Genomic DNA, 23705 nt, shown 5'->3' with positions numbered 1-23705 from the left:
AGTGTGTTTTTCACTTGGTGGTATGGGATTTTTCCTTCGTCCCACTCTAGTCCGTGATAATATTTGCATAGCCATTCGTTCGAACGTTTACTTTTTTCGTCTAGTAGTTTCCAAGGATACGGAGGTCGGAAGCTGCGGGTTCGAGTCTTGTCTCCGGAGGTGACGGCAATTTCTTTGAGAACAAAGCCGTTTTGACTCTGGAAACCTTGCAGGTTGCAGTACATCTTGTCGCTAGCAATGCTCGATCGTAACTGAATTATTATCGCAAACGAAACAGTATTTAAGTCAGAATTTTCACAAGTTTGTCTCGACAATTGTATGATGCAAGCCGATCGTGAAGTATCAGACAAAAAGCATAGGTGTTTGGTGGAATATTTCCGCTAGTCGATATCTCGATCCTACAGTCGATGATGTTTGAATTTAATCGATCATCCTGTTTGGAAACGTCAAACACCATTAACGGAGCCTTGTTCTTGAAACTGTCGGGACTCAGTATCGGTGACTGTCTCCGCCCATAGTAAGCTTGCTGAAACTTGGCATACATTTGATATGCGAGAAGAAATCTTCCACTTTCAAAGTCCATGTTCATATCAACGTACGGATAACTTTCGCTGTTTAAAAATATTTTTACATTACGTAATTGACAGTTATCGAATAAGGAACGACTTACTCCTGCATTGAGCTGTCTTCCGGTCTGAAGCCCGACGATGATGTATCTTGGTTTTTCCGTAGCGAAGCTGGACTTTACTATCCAATTGATACGCTGACTATGAGGCAAGCCAGGATAAGTTTCCAGGCTCCAGGATCGGAATGGCACATCGAAGTTCTTGCCATTTTCTATGTTCTTCAACATCTTGACTCGTTCAACGGTGCTCACTTGGATGTGGGGCAGCATCCACTCGATAGACTGTAGTGTTAGCGAAACATCTTGTTGGTTTTTCCGTAGCGAAGCTGGACTTTACTATCCAATTGATACGCTGACTATGAGGCAAGCCAGGATAAGTTTCCAGGCTCCAGGATCGGAATGGCACATCGAAGTTCTTGCCATTTTCTATGTTCTTCAACATCTTGACTCGTTCAACGGTGCTCACTTGGATGTGGGGCAGCATCCACTCGATAGACTGTAGTGTTAGCGAAACATCTTGAGGGTTTTCTGCAGCGACGACAATTGCATTAATGTGCGTGTTGGTTAGAAGCAGTACGAGCTCTTGTTTCGAATTAATGATTATATGTCTGTAGTCCTCAGCGAATCCAAGAAGCATGGACAGAGGAACACAAACTTCGAACTTTCCTTCGGCATAAACCGGAAGCTTATATTCATCCTCGAGAGCCCACCCGGCCATCTTTGCAGCAGTCAGTTCATTTGGCGTGAGCGAAAGGTAATTTTTCATAGCAGATGTTATGCCTACATCTCTTGTCTGGTCTACCTCGACGCCATTGAGTACATAAGTAATGCGCTCGATGAGGTGAAGAATACCATTGCAGGATATTGTCGTCGTTGTCGGATGCGTACCATCCGCTTTTGTAAGCATGCCTCTTATGCGTAGAAATGACTGTGAAGGTAAAGTACAAATATTTTGTTGCTGTACAGCAATGCGTACTTCCGATGGAAGTGCGTACGGTCCGAGCAGGAAAGGCTGGTACTCGTGCAATTCCATTTTCGTAATGCTGTCATCAAAAATGACCAGATCTTCCACGTTGAGGATTTCGTCTTCCATATTTATTCGGCACTTGTCCAATACTAAGAAGATACTTTATGTTGTCAGGTGTTAATGCACCGATGTCTGGTAGAGAACTGTTCTTATTCACGTCAATACGACATATTTTATAACTGTTCGGTGTTACGAACTTTATGCCCATCGCTTCAAGTGCAGTCGTAATGTAATTTCTTCGTCTTGAAAATTCACCAATCGTCCTCGCTGGTCAACGATTCTGACGACGACTTCGTGTGCGCACTTCACGACGACTGGAACGTAAATGATACTTTGCGGTACTTCGACCAGTTTATATCCTGGCGGGACCATCGGCGAAAATTCGTGCAGCATGTTGCTTAGTCTTCCGTTGAGATACGTTCCACTTGCCAAATTACAGTTTATTCTTATGACATTCACAGGCAAAATGTTTACTGCGCGCGTAGATTCGTACGTTCTTCCTGCATCATACACCTTTGATTCGAATCCTAACATCGAACCTATGGTCTCAGGTTTCGTAAAGTCGACAATTTCACTGCATGTTAGAATGCTTTTTTGAGTGTTTGGATTTCCACGCAGTTGGAAGTCTACATCCTGTGGTAACATATCCCTGATGTAATTTGCAATGTCGTCGATTTCGTAAGATCCAACAGGTAACTGTATTTCATGAGCGGTCCCATCGCTTTTCAGGAAGCAGATCTTGCAGTTTTCTTCGTCGATATTCGGTATGGCATTATACGTTTGAAAATCTACGAGTCCGATACACCATTCTCCGTCTAAATCCAGAGGCGGGAAATGAACCGCCCGCAGCTCAGATGCGTGACCTGTCAAGGTAAGTGTTATCGACATGACTAATAAATTATCATCACTGCACAACCTTTAAGTAGCAATTTTTATTTGTCAGCTAAATTATTTTTTTAGTTAAAAAGCGAAGACACAAGTGTCCGCAGTTTGTTTGATTAGGCCTCTGTTCCGTTTCGTAATTGTAGAACAGTGTAGTGGCCTGGCCCAGGTACCGCCTAAGTTCAGGCGGAGGTCTCAAATTACCGAAACTGTCGTAGTAAGTAGCTTTTTTTCCAGACTTTATATACGCTACCCAGTGCGTGCCGCGACCTGCAGTCGTGTCTAAATTAATTATGGCGCGTTCGTTGGTTTTTGGTTTGCTGGGTAAAGTGTCTTGCATAAACACGCCGCAGAAATTTGGTATTTTCAATTTGCGTGCGTACTTTATTAAATCTACGTTGGTGAGCGGTCGTTTCGGCAGAGAACTTAGGATTTTCGTTTCTTTTTCATGCCTCGACCTGATTTGTGAGGACGTAAGTACAGTCCTGCGCCGTTTTTTTTACCCATGGCAATGGCTTCCATGCTTGCATTATGTCGCTGTGCTTCTTTTAACTGCTTTCGCTCATTCTTCGAAGTGTTGACTGCCCGCACTATACCGCTCGTTGCACCGATGAGGCCGCCGAGAGCACCCAATGCAGGCAAAAGCAAAGGAAGAAATCCTCCTATAATCTTCTTGTCGAGAGTCTGTAATTTTTGCTTGGCTTTTTGTATGCCTGCTCCAGTCTTGCGTTTGGTCTTGCGTGAGTTAGTCTTTGACTTGATAGAGCTGGCTTGACGAGCACCCAGTCCAAATTTCGTCTTTGCCTTCATGATTTTAGATACGCCCCAGGCCGCGATTTTTTCTCCTAGACCCGCGTGCGTCGATTTACTTATTTCTTCAGCTTCCTGTGCCAATATCTCGTCGGCCCGGTGCCTGGATTCCAGATCCTTGCTTAATGAATATGCGATATCGTGCTGCTTGCACTGATCGTCGAGAGAATTAATGCCCACGTCACCGCGAGCTAACCTTTTCGCTAGTTTAGTGCCGGGGCCGCAAAATCTGTATCCGGGAATGTGTAGCTCGAATGGCAGATTGTTTATCAGCGAGTTCACGAGTCCTGCACCACTGTGTTTTTTGTTCTTACCTCTTCGAGTCATTACGCGCAACTGACCAGAAAGTATAAATGTGTTTGATTTTATACAATTTATTTAGTACAATGCAGGTCGTCAAGCAAGATGTTTGTTTGCCCGTGCGCATTACGCAAAACGATGAAACTAGCGGTCGCGAATCGCGACATGGCTTACTGTTGCCTTCTGCTGTACGATGCATAATGGCGGGACCGTCAAACTGTGGCAAGACGTGCGTTCTACTGAGTTTACTGGAGGAGCCAAACGGTCTTCGGTTCGAGAACGTTTACTTGTATTCCAAGTCGTTGCAACAGCCAAAGTACCAGCGCCTAGCAACTGTTCTACGCTCGGTGGAAGGACTGGAGTATTTTCCGTTTAGCGATAATACCGATGTGGTGTCTACCGACGAAGCAAAGCCTAATTCCGTGTTTGTGTTCGACGATGTAATGTGCGAGAAGCAGGGTATTATACAAGAGTACTTTTCCATGGGCAGGCACGTCAAGGTAGACTGCGTATAACTGTGTCAGACGTACAGTAGAATACCCAAACATCTCCTACGAGATAATGCGAATGTTATAGTGCTTTTTCGCATGGACGAACTTAATTTACGTCACGCCTACGACGACCACGTAAACACCGACATGTCGTTTCAGGAATTCAAAGACATGTGCTCCTTGTGTTGGAAAGAAGAACACGGATTCCTAGTTATAGTCAAAGACTGGCCTCTATATAAGGGCAGGTACAGACGAGGTTTCGATCAGTTTATCACCAAACATGAGTCATAGCATTTCGAAATTCGGTCGTAGCAGTCGAGACTTACGTACTGCTCTCAAGTCTCATGACGACGTTATCCGCAAATACATTTCGCTACTGGCTCAAAAAATAGACGGGGTGAAAAAGGAATTACTTGAGTACCTCGTAGCCATAGACCAGCGCGTGGAAGCTTCGGATTCTCGCATTCGCGACATGATCGAAGTTTCGAATGCACAAAGACGGGACGATCTGAGGACTTTTCAAAGTAGTCTGAAAGCATCACTATCTCAATCGTCAACAAATTCAGATTTGGCCAAACACAAGAAAGAAGTTTCTGCGAACGAATAAAAAAGTATAAAAGGAGGTCTTGCAATAAGTTTTCAGCCAGTACAATGTCGGACCTGGCCAGTGACCTTCATCGAGCTATACAGTCTGTTCGCGAAAAATATTTACTTGCTAGACGAACCAGACTTGCACGTGAGATGGAAAATGAGGAGATATTTAAACCAATCACTAGTCGCCTCGACGAACTTAAAAACAAGGAAGAACCAGCCTTCATTGTGAAGACAGAAGTTGAAGATGAAATGCCGACTGTAAAGAAGAGAAAGTATGCACCAGATCGAGAAGAAGAGGACTTAACAAGTACAGAGTCCATGCACAAGAAAAAAATACCGAAAAAGGGACATCAAGTTAATGCAATGGTCCGACCATACCTGATATCGTTTACGAGCCGGAATAATGACACGACCTACGGAGTGTACAGAAAACATAATAAATGGTTCCTCGGTGCTAAAGAAATAGACTTTCTACCAGGAAATATCGTGCGCGTAGCAGAGTTCAAAACGCGCGGGACTCCGGGTCTGTACGAATTGCTGTTTCGCAGGGAGCCTAAAGGATATTCTCACAACGACTTACAAGAGTACAAAAAACTGCTAGAGCTAACCAATGCACATTTTCGCGATAACGATCCAGATAGTGGTGTATATAAAGACGTAGATCATGAAAAAATGGACATTCTCGCTAATCTCTTCAGTGAACTAACAATACATGGCGAAGGTTTAAAAAAGCTAGAAAGTGGTCAGACATTTGACTATGTATATTGGGACGACCCTAATGAATTAGTTGATCGCCTTAGAATTCTACATGCATCGCTTAGTGTAGGAAACTATTCGCACATCAACGAAATAGTCTCCATACTTGAAGAACTGAAGGAAGCCGGCTACATACAATGAGTCGAACCGGAATCGCTCGCGAACTTCATGCTCCTGCTAGACGGAAATACCTTCGTCGCAAAGTCATAGTTCGTGGAATTGATGATTTATTCCAGGCGGACCTTGTTGAGATGATACCGTATTCCCGATTGAATAAAGGTTTCAAGTACATGTTGACAGTCATCGATGTTTATAGCAAGTTCGCTTGGGCTAGACCTGTCAAATCAAAGACTGCAACTGACGTAGCCAAAGCCATGAACAATATTTTGCGTGATGGACGTGTACCGTCGCACCTGCAAACGGACCTCGGGAAAGAATTCTACAATGCGACCTTCAAGGCTTTGATGAAGAAGTATGGCATCAAACACTACTCTACATTTAGTAACGTCAAAGCCTCCGTTGTCGAAAGGTTTAACAGAACTTTGCGTTCCAAGATGTGGCGGCAGTTCACGGCTAACGGAAATTACAAGTGGCTTGACATCTTGCCGAAACTAATAAGCGAGTATAATTCCACTGTGCATTCTACCACGAAAATGAAGCCAAAGGACGTAAAGAATAATCGCCTGCTTCAAACAGTTTTTCCCAACACGAAGAAGAAAGATCCACGAAAGCGTAAAGCTAACGTCGGCGACATTGTGCGAATCTCCAAGCAGAAAGGTATCTTCGAGAAAGGTTTCACTGCGAACTGGAGTCCCGAACTTTTCCGTGTGACACATGTTCGTGAATCAGAGCCTAGGACCTACTACCTCGAAGATTTGGACCACAAACCTATCCGTGGCGGCTTCTATGCCGAAGAGATTCAGCCTACGTTGTATCCCGATACGTACTTGGTGGAGAAGATTATAAAACGAAGAAATGGACTGTCCTACGTCAAGTGGTGGGGCTTTCCACCTCGCTTCAATTCGTGGGTGGCAGATGCAGACATCGAGAAATCCACAAGACTTTAGTAATTTGTCGGTGTATTATTTTTTGTACTTGTAGTAGATTAGAATGTATGTAATAAAAGTTTTTAAAAGTACTTGCGGTGTTTTTTATTTTCTCAATCCTGTCACTTTTTTAGTATTTTTTTTAAAATTAAAGTTGTTTTGTATCGGCCAGGGATCAAACCAAGGACCTTAGTCGATCTAATCAATCAGTATATAGATTACAAATTTATTTAATGGATTTTGAACTTTTTCCCGAATCTCTAGCATTAAAATTACGGATGTTCAAGATGGCGGCCAAATTTCAAGATGGCGGGTGTCACAGTAATAAATGATTACTGCACTCTAGCGGGTAAGAATCAAACTAACTAGGCGTCAGCGCACTCTCGCCGCCGATACAATGATGATGGTTTCCAACATCGAAGACAAGATGGCGGACATGACGTCATGCTCACTGTCGATATATATGCTTTGAAAAAAGTGGTGGGGGGCAGTCTGTCAGCAGCCACCACAGGGGGAAGGATCGGTCGCCATTTTTAATTTTTTGACCTCGTCGGGTTCGAACCGAGGACTCCGAACTCCGTGTCTAAAAAGTCCAATTTTTATAAATATTTTATTAAAATTATATTAATTTAATTTTTTTTATAAATTTAAAAAAAAATTTCATTAAAATCGGTTAATAAATAAAAAAGTTAAAGATGGCGGACGTAACGAAAATTGCAACGGTGACGTCATAATTCAAAATGGCAGAAAACAAAATGGCGGAAAGTTCGAGAAAACAAAATGACGTCATCCAAAATGGCGGATCCAAGATGGCGGATCCAAGATGGCTGCCGTGATCTACTTGTCCCGTTACGTTATGTCCCGTTACGCTGTGTCCCGTTACGTTGCATCCAAGATGGCCGCCGTGACGTCACAATCCAAGATGGCGGAAAGGACACACAGCACCACATCCTGCATCCTGTTTCCGGAGCCCCTATCCTATACTACTATTCCCAATGTTTAACCTAGCTATTATATCGTATTTTATTAAATAGTAATGAATAATCAACTAATTTAATCCCGAATAATTTATAATACATAAGGGAACATTACCTCGTGTGTGTGTATATATATATATACACACATATACATATACACTTTAAAATACGCTACAAAACGTTTATAAACACAATTTATGTCACTAGTATTTAAAATAAATAAATTCTTTAAATTACATTGACCAGTTTTCAATATCAATCACTAATTTTCTGAACGCAGCTCACAAATAGTTCCACACCCACCGCAAGAATACTCTACCAAAGCAGCGACGTTATTTATCGAATCATTCGATGTGCAGAGTGAAATATTAAACTATTAAATGACATGTCTCCAATAAAAACGAAAAAGACTTGAAAAAATACTGAACCATGGCTTGGACATGAATTTTTACAAGGAAAGTTTAACTGTTAAAATTCATTTAAAAGTTAATACAATGCAGTTTTCGCACAGGTTGGATGACTATAAATTATTATGTATTAAAGGTTAGTTTCACTGTTACAAAGTATTATTCATACCTATACGATTTAATGAAAATTAACTTTTTACAACGTTTTTATTAAACATTACTTTAAGTAAAAAATAAAGGTCATCTTTTATGAAATAACGTGTCAATTCAATGTACTGAGCTATGGATGAAATAATCTTATACTAACACAATGAAATGTATTCATGTATATGATCAAGGCACAATTAGTTGAATCCAGTAATCTGTAATATAAAAAAGGTAAAATTTATCCACAGCCGAGTTTTGAACTAGCAACGAAACGTACAAAGAGAATACGTATTGTAATTGTTACAATACTATTATCCTAACGTTGTTTCAAAATGTAAAAAAAAAATATTCTCTTAGTTTACCAAATATATTCCAGAGTAATAGTTTCTCTATCATAAAGATGTAGATGGCCTAATTTTTATGAAAATTTCTATATATGGGTTTATCTTTATACACGTGGGTCCACCAGTTTCCTGGGAAAATTTCATTGCATAGTACGCACGCATTGTAAAATATCAATCTCAATATTTTTCCATAACGCGCCTAAATAAGTATAACTTAAAAAAAATTTGTATCGTAACAAAGATGTAGGATGGGACACGTATTTTGCTGGAGAAACTCCGGTGGCTTCTTAATAAAACTGCATCGGTATATTAAATATGTGAAATAAAAAAAATACATAATTAACGAAGCTAATATAATTTTATCTTTCTACTAGAGGGCCTCGGAGTAATACAAGTTAGCTAACTTTAGGCAGGAATTTTTTAATGATATTACTTTTTTCTACCGTTTGGTTGAAAGCTGGGTAATTAGAGACGGTAACACAGAACGACACCATTCCTTAATGTTAAAAATATATACTTTGGCCTTTTGTTAAGAACCACTCCAGAATTTGCCTGGAGAAAATTCGGGAAATCTTGGTAAACATTATTAGGATGGCGGACTGGGATTCCATTCCAAACTCTGTTAAATGCAAGGCAAGTACCATGTCCCTGCGCCAGCTGATTAGCAAGAAAAAAATAATGTTTCCTCTGTGATTGTAATTGTTAAAACGTCACTGTAGTAAGGCATGGATGTGGGCTGAATTCCGACACCAAAAAAGGAACTAAACATTTATGATAACTGTGTCCGTACTCAGGCGTTTGGGAACACTTTATAATTAATAGTTTAATCTCTGTTACCTTAAGCATTTGTGCTTTTCCATGTTATAAAGGAAAATGTGATAATATAAGGAACGCAGCTTTAAAACTATCAAAGAGCTTGTTATGATAATATATTAACCTGATATCACTTTTGTGAAGCTGTGCGTAATTTTCCAGTAAAATTAGTGAACGTGGATTTTGTTGGTGCCAGAGAAATTCTGGAAAACATCTTTCTGTAAGTAAAATAAAAGGAAATAAATATTTTTCAAAGCACGATTTAAGAAACTGATAAAATGATAGATGCCGAATGATCTTTTGATTCCTTAGGAGAGAAAGACAGTTCTACACCAAAATAAATAAATCAAGTCAAAGTAATTTTTTGACGTGACAACGTCTAGTAAATCGATGAACGCCAGCTGTACGCACGAAAAAGTGTCCCGTAAAGAAACATTGTCCCGTAAAGAAACATTGTCCCGTTACGCTGTGTCCCGTTACGCTCATTGTACGCTTGCGCTGCATCTATCTATCTTCCACTCGATTGGTACAACCATCGATTTGACTTTTTCGAGGCACATTAAACCTGAAACACTCCCATTCGTTTCCGACTGTTCCTGTCATCGTCCTATCCTTAACGGAATAACACAGATTGGAAGAAGTTAAATAGCAAACATGTATTAAAGTTATAGTTAAAATAATCTGTACGTTTAAGTAATAAACATATTTGAATTAAGGAGTGAAAATAAAAGTAAATTTATCAATTAAATTGTAAATTTCATTTTACTCCTTCTTTGTATCAATACAAAATAGTGATAATTCAATAAAAATGATTCAATTTTATTCATAAAAGTATGCCATAATTTCGTCAATGTTTTTTTATGACGTGACGTTAAACTATCGTCCGTAAACCGACTTAACAGACAACCAATTTTTTTTCCAAAATGGAAGGTTTATTCCAGGGTCCAGCACTCACCTATGACGCGCAGCTCGACGAAGATGCTGGTGGGCGGGTGCGTGGACACTTGGCACTCGTACCAGCCGGCGTCGCGCGGCTGCACGTACTTTATCTGCAGCCCCCACATCTGCGGGCACGCGTACCTACACGTCAGTCGCGGGCGGACCGGGCACCAGTGGCGTAGCCAGGATTTGTGTGGGGGGGATGTTAAGAAGCATTCCCCCCCCCGTATTAAAGCGGGGGTTTCGGGGATCCTCCCCCGGGAAAATTTGGATTTTATGGTGTAAAATAGTGCTATTTTAGCAGTTTTCGGTTCTTAAATTTAAATATTTTAATAGTACAAATTCTATTAAGTTTTATATGAAATTTGTTTGAGTGATGAATAAGAAATTAATTAAAGATTTGGTGCTAGGGGGGGGGGGGTTAACCCCTAACACCCTCCCTGGCTACGCCCCTGCCGGGCACAGAAAATCAACTGAAACCTTAGCTGTATCAGTAAAGGGAAACCTAAGATGTACATCAAGCTCTGTCCCTGCCCGAATATTCACCTTCGGCCAACAACCTCGGGATTTGTTTTATTTTTACTCAGGAAAAATGAATTCAAATATTAAAAGTGGTCGGTTTGACTACGGTTAGTTAGGTTAGTGTAGCTACATTAAAATAAACAGAGAAATATAAATATATATAAATAAACCCGAGGTTGGCCTAAGTTGAATATTCGGGCGTGTTCGGGCAGGGACAGAACTTGATGTACGTCTTAGGCTTCCCATCCGTAAACATAGGGATGCGTCCACAGCACACACATACCTACATCCATCAGCAGATGCAGGCACAACGAACAGCATGGATAGAAAACGAATACTTTTACTGCTAGCACCACCTTCTTGACAGTTGATCGTGCTAATGTGCACGCAGCCATTTTGAGTCGTGCTGCCTACGAATATTCACCAAAGCCTAAATAACATCATCCTATTAATAAAATGTAATGTAGCTTCACTGAAATAAATGTAAGTTATAAAAATAACAATAATGTTACGAATCTCAAATAATTAAAAATACTCTTATTTATAATTAAATACCTCTCTTAGTTTAAGTATGCCATTCGGTAATTTTAACTAAGGTCTTTATTGGTCTCTATTTGAATAATCTTTTATGATTATAACGTTTCAAACAAATCTTATGGAAAAATTTAAAGTATCTAAAATATACAAAGAAATAAAACACGATTCCGAAGCTAGGGACGAAATTAGTTGATGGGAGTGTCGCATCCCTAGAAACCTGGATTTTAGTGGACGCATGTACGGATGCCGATGCATCATGAGGATTTGGTAGCAACAAAAAGATGGCCACGTCCACGACGATGCACTTCAAGTGGATCCATTAGTTAAGGAATCCATTAGGCTAGTATTCTGATGCAATTCATGTTTCACGCGACATGTGACGCTGTCTGTCGGGTGCGCCCATGACTACTAGCAAAACCAACTAAGGGGAGATTAATGTTAAAATTCAAAGTGTCCTGTTTTTTAAATGTTGATATAACCACTTGATGAATATTTGCTTAGTAATAAATTATTAAACCTGTACGAAGCAGACATGATGCTGTTAAGTAATAAAAATAAGGATATAAATGAGTAGGAGATGCAATATTTCTGGTATGCCAAAACCACAAAATTTGTGGCTTTTCGAAAAAAAAAAATTAAATGACTTTTACTCGTTTGTTTGCCTGGTAAATAGCTTATGCCCTACATCTCACATTCAACGTAGCTATGTTACAATATATGTTGAAAGGTGCTGTCTAAAGGAGAGGCCTGAAACTTCTTGAAATAACTAGGTTTCAGTCTCGCAATCAGATTTCCCTCCCCCTGCTAGGGGACTGAGCCACGGCCAGGCGCCTCCTGTTCAGCTGGTGGTGCGGGGTACCCGAGACATTGCGTGTGCACTTTTCTGTATTAAATGTAACTCGGAGGTTGCAAAGAGCCTAGTGTACCCGTTCAAAATCATGTATATTACAAACACTTCAGTTTACTGTGCGCGATATTTTGATTAAAATTTATATTTCTTATAATATTGCGCAAATTAAAATTATTTATTTTATATGCATACGAAATGATAAAAAAAAATTATAAAAACTATTTTTAATTAAAGTGTAAATCTGTGTTATTTGTCGATAATTTTAGCGGAAATAATTTAAGTGACCACAAAAGCAAAATATAATATAATAAATTAAAACGTCATTACTTAAAGAAAGCAAATTTGGCAAAAAAATATTTCGGGCATACAAACATATATTCACATAAAAACACCAGTTTTTTTTAAAATAAAAAATAAACTTAAAATATATAAACATGTCTAAAAGTAATAAACAAAGAAAATCCAAAAGGTATAAGTGCAATATTTAAAATATCTATAGGCCTAACTGTTTCCCAGTGACGTAAACTTACATTTCGAAAATGGTAAATTTTCAATTTTTTTCTTTGAAGGCTAAACTTTCTGAGATGTAAAACTTTTAAAAAGTAATAAGTATAGTTATTTCTAAAGCACCTAAGGCACACATTAAAAGTGATGAATATAAAAAAAAAGCATTTTTTTTATAATTAATACGAGTTCCATTTATGTAGCAGTATTTCAAATGATTCTCTATTGTAACACTTGTATTTTGTATTTATACACATATCTATGGAGTGAACAATTTTTTTCGCTCTATGATAAGCTTTTCTCCAAGGTATACAAATTTATTTGGTGTTACAGATTCAGTGAGTCAGTGATGAGCACAAATATATTGTTGATTTTAGTGTTTGGAGAACAATTACATAGGTACTCAAATAGCTACGTAATATTATAGTAGTTTTGTTTTCTCAATAAGGTTCTTACAAATTATTTTTTAAAAGCAGTTCAATACCGCTTTAAAATCGGACATATATACACCAATTATACGCCAGTCATATCAAGAGAGTAACATTGTATGTTTAAAAGTATACCATTATTGCATTATTATAAGGACTAAACCAAGTAAAAACCCGTAGACGATTAAAAAGTAACTATCATTGGTCAAATATAAGTGAATCGTTATGTTATTTAAGTAAGGTGAAACTTTAAGATTACAATGTCTATTAACTTTTTTTTATTTTACAGCATATAAATAAGAGGCTGAACATATACTTACTGCTACGTATAAGTAGAAACGAAAGTGATTAAATTTTTCAATGTGTGACTTGGGTGCGTTACGAAATGTTATTCTACACCGTGCATTAAAAAAAAACCCGCATGAGCTGGTCGGAAAAAAATGAATAATAATTTTTAATAGCTTTCGACAAACGCTCGATATTTCATTTTACTCACAGCGATAACGGCGCACGGCTTTGACGCCAAGTGCGCCGCGCGCAGATAAAACGCGAGCAGTGTTGATTTCCGCTTGGATAATTTCCACCCGACAATTTTCAGGGCCCCGGCGACGTCGCGACAACTCCGCTCGGCCAATGGCGACACGGAATGGGCGTCGCAAGCGTCGGGGGACGCCCGCGCGCTATCAGGCCCACGTATCTTCGTTTTGAGCGGTTCTCCTCCTAGTAGGGGAATTGGGGTGGTTCTGGTGCACAGTGACAGATTGTTCAAGGGGGAGCGGGGTTCAGGAGGGAGGGATGAAGGAGGGAGCGGGAGTTTGCGACGAACAGTAGAGGGGGTAAGGCAAACCAGCCATTGTTTGCGTGCGGGTGCGCGTGACGTCAGACAAGGGAACGCCGAACTAGCGGAGACCTGATAAATTCTCGCTCCGTTGCACCAGCCACGCAATTTTCCGTCGCAGCACAGCGCCCGCCCGCCCGGACTCGCTTTGTCATGTCGCGACCAAACACATTCACAGCTCAAAGCGGCAAAAAAAAAAGATTAATTATAAAGATATTGGTTTTTTCCTTTCTTTGGAATTATAAGTTTGCTGTAGGATTGGGAATAAAAATTATTTCCGTAGCAAATACAAGCTAATGCTCATTTTAATTAATTAATTTTAGCTACTTTAACATTAAAAATAAATGTTTGGTTAGCCAATATAACTTTTTAATATTTCTGTGCATTTGAGATACATTCACCTTTCTTATGTAGATATTTGAATTTACTTTATGATAATTATTGATGAGGTTTGTCTGGATAATGCAATCTTAAAAAATAAGGAAAAATATATGTTAAAAGGAACGTCTTTTTTATTTCAGAAAATATAAACATTTACAATATATATTTAAATATACTTACTGTTCTTTCATTTATTTGCTAAATTTTAATTAAAATATAATTAAAAACGAATAATATTTTAGTTTTTCATTTCTTAAATGCTAGTTTTGAAAATGTAAAAATTGGTTGTATTTTAAAATATTTTTTCTAGAAAACCAAATGTTTTCTAAAAGATTTGTTTAAAATACAAATTATGTGAACAAAATACAGCAAAAAATTTTATAATTATTTTTTTAAATAATGACTGCTATTTAGATCATAAGTTAACTATTAATGTTTCTTCTTGTAGTATTGAAAAAGGGCATAAACATTTTCTAGTAACTAATGAACGACTAGGTTGCTGTAAAGTTACATACACACATTGACCAAAAACCAAAATATTTACTTAAGATTATTGATTAAAAATCTCTAGGTAAACTAGTTGTAAAAATAGCATTTCCCTTATTTTAAGACTTATAAGCCTGCATTATAGTCAATTGAAGCCAACATCTGTAGCGCAGTTGGATGCATGCCAAATCTTGGAGTGAGGAATTATAGGTTTGAGTCCCATGTAAGACATGGGTTTTAAATATGTTAATATCAAAACAAGACATAAATTTTGTCTGAGTCACTAATATTGCTTAAATCATATTGACAATAAATAGTACTAATAAACAATGGATTTTTCTTGTAAGTACATATAATTATCTAGTGTATTTATTATGTATTTATATAAAAAAGATCATATTGTTGACCAATAGTTAAAAGGTTGTACATTCGGGATTTCGCTAGTTTGACCAGACTGTAAGACGAATACTTTATGACTTTAAAAATTCAAATTGTTATCTATTTTAAGTAGCAACGCATATTGCATAAAAAGCTATAATATAAAAAAATATTTTACAAACTGTACAAGTAAACACAGAAGTTGCTTTTATTGCAAATATATTAATACTCCATTAAAATCTACTGGCAGTTGTGGTAAATGCACACATGTATGCATACATACATACATAAAAAATCTTAACGATGGTGTGAAAGTACAGCAATGATTGTTACATATTTATATAATGTTTGCAATTACACATTTTTTATATTATTTATTAGAGTAAAAATACACCAAACCATGTATGTGAAAAATCAAAATTCGTGGAAACACTGCTGCCACATAGATTGTTTGTAAAGTTACACATTTTTTATTATGTTAAATATATTTGTAACATAATTAAAATAGGGTAAGTAATAACTTAAGAATAATTGTTATTTATATGTTTATATGTTTTATCAGGTTTCATTTTGTTCCAGGAGAAAAAAGTAAATTTATTAACATGAAATATTACTATCCGTAAATCATAAGAATCACTCATTTGTTTAATAAACATTTTCCTATTTTATAATGAAAAAGTAAGTTATTTTATTGTCCTTGTTCATAAGCACATTAAGTCGTAAGGCTGAATGTCTATAAAATTTAATTTATTTTATGTAAAATATTTAAGTATATTCAATATAGACTTTTATTTATGTTCTCAAAAATGTTTAATGTTAGTTTGTAACAAAAGTAAACAAAAAAATTAAAAATGTTTGTATGCAATTCATGTTGTTTGTATGTAAATTCTTGTTTTACGCACATGAGGACATAATTAATATAAAGTTTTACAATCAGAGAGTTAGTTTTTTTTATAAAACAATACCACATCTGTTTGTTTACATATAATATTCCAAATAAGACTCGTTTGGTTAAAAATACTAAACGAAAAAAAGTAATTTGACAAAAAAAAGATCAATTAAATAATAAAAAAATTCTATCTCACACAAAATGTAAGCTCCTATAATTGACAATTTATTGGCAAGTAAGCCTTTCAATGTTTAAGCGGAAAAAAATTTTAAATGTTATGTTGAATGTGCAGTCTTAAGTACATTATTACCAATAAAATTCTATAATTATTTATCTGCAATTATTTTAAATACATTATTAAAGCAATTATATTTTGTTTACAGTGGCTAGTGTCTCCCTTCATTGTCATATTTCAGAAAATTTTGTGAACTGCGGCAATTCGTGGCTAAAGTGTTCTTTGGTTTTACTAGTCTTTCAAAAAACACTGATTTTATATCGCAGCTTGGGTACTTAAATATTTAATAAATTTTTAACAATTTTTAATGTAATGCAATTTTAAAATAATAAAATACCTAATAGAAAATTTTTTTTTAAGTGAAACTTCTAATGCGACTTCCATCAAGGTTGCGTTAATCGTTTAACGCTACCATGGAGAAAACAAAGAAACAATATGAGTTCACTAAAAATCAATTTATACCCCTCCCTATTTTCATTTCCCCATTACGAAGTTTCACTTCTTCCGCGTGGAGGGACTCCACGCACTATTTTTTTTTTCTTAATTTAATTTTTATTGATGTAATATTTACCCTGTAAGTTGGCCTCAAAACTGCTTCTCAAAATGCGCAGGCCAGCCAACACTACACGAGCTGAGCGCTGAGCGCGCGGTTACCTGCAGATGCCTGATGTGTTCCACGAGGAAGCGGTCATCGCTGCTGTACGTGGCCAGGCCGACAGTCAGCAGGTGGTAGTCCTTCCTTCTGATCCACGACACCTGCGACATGAACACGCCGATACATTTCCAAATATTTTGTACTTGCTGTCGTCCTAAACCAATCATAGATTGGCAAATCTTCCTTCAAATGTTTCTTATTGTAAGAAAACCTACTTGAAGAAGACTTGATTGCTAGAGACCTGTAAAATTCGCGATTTCAAATCCCTAAAGGATAGACTCCATGATCCTCTATATGCACTAGTGCAAATTACATCTGCTGATTGGTTACCGACTCGTTACACCTGATGACTGGAATGATCGTGATTCGCTCATTCTTCTGTTAAAGATTTTTCATTGGCCCATAGTCCTTCAGATAAACTGTGACCCAATCACTGAAGAAAAATAATGTCAAAAGAATTTGGACTCTATCCTATCGCGAAATGAATCCGCGAATTTTACAGGTCTCCATTGATTGCAGTTGACCTGTATAAATATTTTTGATGAGTTTATTATTTTTAATAAACCTTTATTATCGGTACTTTATTTATTTAAATTGCAAAATGTGTAAGCATTTATTAAATAATAACTTTTAAGATTATTAATTATTACATCTTTTGAGGTTTAAATGTTTACTTTAATTTAGAATAAACAAATGCCGAAAATTAAATAGCAAAGAAAAAAAAATCCATTTAGAACGGGAACAGTTGTAACCATCACATTTCATGTAATTTAATACTCATTCAAAAATAAAAGCTATATATATATAATTTTTTTAAAAACAGCTTGTAGTCTATGAAAGCCTATGTATGGCCAGTGTTAGCCTTCAATTACTCCTTAATATATTCATCCAACATTTTATTAATATTATAAAGATAGCAGGCTCTCATAACATTGTCTGAATTTGCTTGGCTTCAAGGTTGTAGCCGCGTTGAAAACGATTATTTAACCTAAGTTTCGGTCGACATTACCTTCGCCATCATCGGGGAAGTAGTAAACTACTTCGGTTCTTAGACATTCTGCTGTCGTTAAATACTCTCGCTAGAGAGGTGAGTGTATACTCCTTGAATGCAGCTGCGGTCCAATTAAATTATTCCTTTCTACTGGTTCCCTGGTTGGTTTGGCTAATCGAGGCTGGGCTACTGTGATTGGCTGGGGCTGCAATCTAATCAGTGACCTCTACTCTCTTGGTCGGCTTGGCTGTTAAGCCAATTAGAGACGATTTATCTTTTGTTGGACGCAGAAATAGGTTTTGAGGATTTCTGAAGAGGTTTCACCCTATTATGCTTAATTTGAATCAATCTTCTCTTTTAATGTTTGATGTGTATTTAATAATACTTTTGTTTTTCGAATATTTATATTCTTGTTTTGGGGAATTTTGGCTATGGTGTTGAATTGGTCTAATTTATACCTACTAGACTTTTGGCTAGATTGTATATAGGCTGGACTAAACTAAACATTTAGCTGAAATTCTAGTTGTTTTGTGCACGATTACTTGTTCATGAGGCAAAGTGTACAAAGGAAAAACTGGCAGACGAATCATTACTAGTCTTAAAGATCACATCAGCGATTTTCAACATGAGATCACACGTTCGGCCATAGTGAAAAAACACTCCATGGAATCAAAACACAAGATTAAATTCGATAAATTCAACAATATAGCCAAAATACCCCAATGCAATCAAATATACATTCGAGGAGCAAAATAAATATCAAAACACATTTAACATAAATACAGAGGATTAATATAAATTGAGCAGTATAATGGAAACACTCTTCAGAAGTCCTCAAAACCTATTTCTGCATTTAAAAAAAGATATATCGTCTTAAAATGGCCAAACAGCCCAACCGACCAGAAGAGAAGAGGCCACTAACTTGCTCGCAACTCCAACCAATTACAGAAGCCCAGCATCGATAGGCTAAACAACCAGCCAACCAAAAGAAAGGAAAGGTCTGACTGGCCTACAGAAGCAGTCAATCAGGAAACATTTCACGCTCAGGCAGGAGGATTTCCAAAAATATCTGTTAGTAACCGCTCCCCTAATGATGGCTACGGTAAGGTCTACTGAAACGTTGGTGAAATCTTCGCCTTCATTACGGCTACAACCTAGAAGCCAAAAAACTCTGTATTAAAAATATTGTGTTAATACTTTAATTATAATAAACTCCGTGGCCTTTATGCACGTCTGCCCTAGTCCATGAGATGCGCCTGGGCTTAAACGTCGCTCTTCAAATAAACTAAAACGTTCGCTCTTCCATGTGCATTTTTAAAAAAACATATTCGTATCAGAAAAATACAAGTAATCGCTCAGATAAGTATAGAGTTGACCAATTATTTAAATGCCTGGGATTAACTTCTTTTACGAAACTATTTTAAAATCATTGATTTGATGCTGAGCTGCAATCTCTCTAATTAGTTGACTAAGGGAAAATATACATTAGCAATTACCTTGCTGCCAATATTTGATGTAGTCGGTTAGATTAAGTTGAATATTTTCAATTGATTGAACATGTTAAGATGACTGTCAAAATTCAAAAACTACATAGGAGGTTTTGACAAGAATCTCGTACTAATTTATGAGAGGAATAAATATCCAATAGTACCAAACCTTATAAGATTTGGTTTCGTACACCCATCGTTATAATTAATTACTAAATTAATTTCCACGTTTAGTAAAAAAATTGTTTTAAGATTGCATTTTTTATAAAACCTTTTAATAAAATTATTAATAATAAAATGTTGGGTATTTGGCAAACATTACACTAATTTAAAAAGCCATTTTTGTATAACACAAAAGCTGCAAATACGTAATATATATAAATTTTTTATTTTAATAATTTTTCAATTGTTTTAAACACTTATTTCAGTACTATTAATTAGCTTTGTAAAAGTTGAGTTAAAAGAAAACCTAAACACATATATAAATATGAACGAATACTGCCTTGTTTGAAATCCGGTAAAGCAAAAATTGTTTTAATATTTAGTAATTAATAATTTCTTGTTTCAATTCAAGATCGTTCTTCGAGTAACATATTATCATTATGAAGTAGACATACAGCAGCAAACTAGGCATTCTTAAGAGACTTAAAAATGGCATGGCGTTATTTAAATTTTTAATCAATACTGTTTTAAAAAGCGGCTAAAAAATGTCTAGAGGAGAGTTTCATTTTAAAGTCCATTTTTCTATCTCAATTTAACGGGAAGGGTAATATTCAAAATTGTTTTGTGGATGTTGATTATAATTAATTGTTATTTTATAAGTTATTCTTAATAGGTAAACGCAGGAAATATAATATTTTTGTTGATTAAAAAATTATTTTTGACTATATTTGTAAACTGTAATGACATTTGTTTATGTGGTCAGTTATGAGTTTCTTGACAGATAAATAATTGTATCTACAATATCTATATTGCCCGTTCCTGAGCCCGGGTCCTGGTTGTGGAGCCGTAGAGCCTGTCCGCCATCTTACATTGTGATGTCACGTCGGCCATCTTTGATGACTTTGATCTTGATCATTGAACTTGACCTTCAAAATTTGCCAAAATTTGCCAAAAATTTTCCAACTTTATTCACCACAATTTTAATTTATAGGAAAGAAATGCCACTAAAAAAATATCAAAAAATCTGGAAAAAAAAATCCCTGTTTTGATGGAAAAATTCCAGTTTTGAGAGAAAATTTTCTGTTTTAGCCCTTAAATTTCCAGTGGCTTTAAAAGTCAGCAAAGCGAATTAAAGTCCATAACTAAAAGCTTCCGTAAGCCTCTGAGGTCATGACCTTGACAATTAGGTTGTCATGGTTGCCATTAAGTATTGTTACTTAACCATTGCAATTTTCGTAATGATCACCATCTTAAAAATCCGTAATTATTATGTGATTTTAATGGGAAAGCATTAAAAAATAATAAAGAAATAAAAAAATAAAAATTGTAAAACAAAATTTCGGCAACATGGATTATGATCTTACGGCCGCTATTTTGAAACTCCGTAATTATTAGCTAGAAAATCGGGATGAAATTTTAAAAACTTTTAAAAAATTAATTAATGATTTTTTTCATTTTTTATTTAAGAAACGCACTTACATCATGGTGTCCTCTGTTTGAATTTGGTAAGGGCAAAAAAAAATCTTTATGGTTCATTCCTCCACGTAAACCACCGCAGATTGACCTCCCACCTATAATGCCAAGGAATATATATTGCCAGCTAGTATGACATCACGTCCGCCATCTTGGTTTTGTCTACTGCAGGCCATCATCTTGGATCCAACATATTGTTTTCGTCTGATAGAGGATGCTGCCGCCTTATTTTTTTTACCCTGCTAGACTGCAGTAATAATTTATTACTGTGACACCCGTCATCTTGAAATTTGGGCGCCATCTTGGAAATTCATAATTATTTTGCTATAAATTGGGAAAATTCCAAAATTAATTTTTAAAAATCTTCAATCGATATAATGATTTAGTAGATCAGTTCCTGTGCATTTTTCGATACTTGATCAATAAAAAAAATAAGTTTTCATAACATTTTATTAAATAAAAGCAGCTTAGGTTTCTAGTTTACCAGCCCCTAGTAAGCCATCTTGGAAATTTGTATTTGTTGATCTAGAAATTCTAAATAATCCAAAATAATTAAACAATGTATTAAAATAATAATTGATTCGATGGATTTCTGTTTTTAGTTTTACTCTCGGCCAGTGGTTAGAGAAACTAAATCTTAAAATAAATTTTTGTTTTTGTGTTTAATTGACTTCGTGGAATTTATTAATCATTATCTCTACGAAAAACGAATACATCTACAAGATGTTGAAATAAATATGTTGTGGCTATGCCTACCATGGAAGTCTAACTTTTCGATACTTTCAATGCCTTCTAACCAGGTGTTGTACTATATTAGGAGTACAGTCCAAGTGTCTTCGGACTGAGTTCAGGCCATGCACAATGTCAAGCTTATAGACCAGACGTCTCCGGACCACGAGACCTTCTTCGTCGATAACAAATATAACACACTTCAAGCAATCAAGACAAAGTCTAAGCACTGTCAGACCTAAAGTATCGATAAAATTAATAACAAGCAGTTAGACCAACGAAAAATATTGTATGCTTCGTAAAGGACCAAGAATTCATAAAAAAAAAAAAGTTTTAGTAAGACCATGAGGTTTTGAACCAGAAAATATTTATTACATATTCGACTACACACATTTAACAAAACGACACACATTCAACAAAATAAAAAACACAAAATACACACATATTGGACACACAGTACACAAACTGGACACGCAATGAACACACAGTACACACAGTACACGCAATGTACTGACAGTACACACAATGGACTGACAGTACACACAGGAGACATAATGGACACACAGTTCACATACTGGACACACCGTGCACATACTGGACACACACAATGAACACACAGTACGCATTGAACGCACAGCACACACACACACTGGATACGCAATGAACACACACTACACACATACAGGTCACGCAAAGAACACATAATGCACACATTGAACATGCAGTCGCGAGATCTGAGCCCTAGTTAGCAATCCGATTTTGTAAACTAATAAACAAACATTTTCAAAATTCAAAAAATAAATAATTTTAAATTAATTAAATTGCAGGTAAACCAAGTCATTATGGCATTTAGACAGCTTCCTTTAGTTATTTGAGTATGAAGGCTTTTTCTTTGATGTGCGAATAGTTTCTTGCGCAAAGCGATGCATGTAGAAATCTTAAAGTGTTGAATTATATGTTAGGATATTCCCATGATGCGTAATCGATCTCTTCTGCTGTGATCATACTTGCGTGTTTATTATAAAAAAATTTAATATCACTTTTCGACCCAGTGATCATCGTAAGCTTTATCAGAATAATTTATTTTATCACAATATTTCCACTGTTTTGGTCTAAGGGTTTCATTACTGTCTTCGATCTTGCATGCTTTAAATGATTCAGCATAGTCTTCGACCGCGTCACCACCATAGAAGCCAACGTCTTTACCGGATTACTGTAAGAAATTTAAATCGTTGACGTCGAAGCTTCTTCATCGCCCAAAAGCTTTATTTTTAAGCGTCCATCATTATTCATTAGTATGGAGGATCTACTTCATATCGGCTTGAAATTATTCTCACTTTTCATGTTTGAAGCTTACCTTAAACATTTAGCAACTTTTAATGTAAGTTCTTTGATGAGATTAGGAGAGCTTTCAACATAATCACGTTCAAGACAAGGAAAATGATTTTCATTATGCAACACACTTTTCCTTAGTGTAGTGACTTTATCGTTTTCTTCTATTTCATAAGATGGCTTGGCTTTACAAGTTGTGCCGTGTCTTTTTAAGCTACCAATTCGTGTTAACAATCTGCAACACCAATTACCACTTAAATTTTTGCGTAGCCAGTTTTTAAACACAATCATTTTTTCTGGACTTATTAAATCATAAGTGATTAACACTGACAATTTCGAGAGAGCAATATTAAAACTTGCAAAAAAAATTCTATATCCATTTAATCTTCTTGTCCTTACAACTAGTGTCTGCAAAATTCACATTAAACTATTCAGAATAATGATAACGGGGGGAAAAAAATCCTGTACTCAAGTCTCCGAAAATGTTTGAAGTCAGGTAACGAAGATAACAAGATATTTCAATGGTTTCTGAAGAGTTAATCAATGTGACGTAAGGATGAAACAAAAGACTGCTTGATAATTAAATTTAGAATTTTTTACATGGTGTTTATCTTCCTATTGATATGGTTTCAACCAAACCTTTGTATTCTTAACAACTTATACAAAATGA

The 23705-nt window shown here is 36.2% G+C and overlaps 1 protein-coding gene across 1 annotated transcript in view; it reads right to left on the bottom strand.

The window, feature by feature from the left end:
- The window catches only part of LOC134541608 (titin-like), a 449326-nt gene that overhangs the window by 13366 nt on the left and 412255 nt on the right, over positions 1–23705 (bottom strand). Inside the window, exons 4-5 of the mRNA XM_063385159.1 lie at positions 16861–16962; positions 10175–10283 (exon numbers count right to left, since the gene is read on the bottom strand). Of these exons, the coding sequence (XP_063241229.1) occupies positions 10175–10283; positions 16861–16962 (211 nt within the window). The remainder of the gene's footprint in view (positions 1–10174; positions 10284–16860; positions 16963–23705) is intronic.

The sequence above is a fragment of the Bacillus rossius genome, assembly GCF_032445375.1.
Source record: "Bacillus rossius redtenbacheri isolate Brsri chromosome 4 unlocalized genomic scaffold, Brsri_v3 Brsri_v3_scf4_1, whole genome shotgun sequence".
NCBI classification, from domain to species: domain Eukaryota; kingdom Metazoa; phylum Arthropoda; class Insecta; order Phasmatodea; family Bacillidae; genus Bacillus; species Bacillus rossius.
Note: the sequence above shows the minus strand (reverse complement) of the source record. Positions and strands in the feature narration are given on the sequence as shown.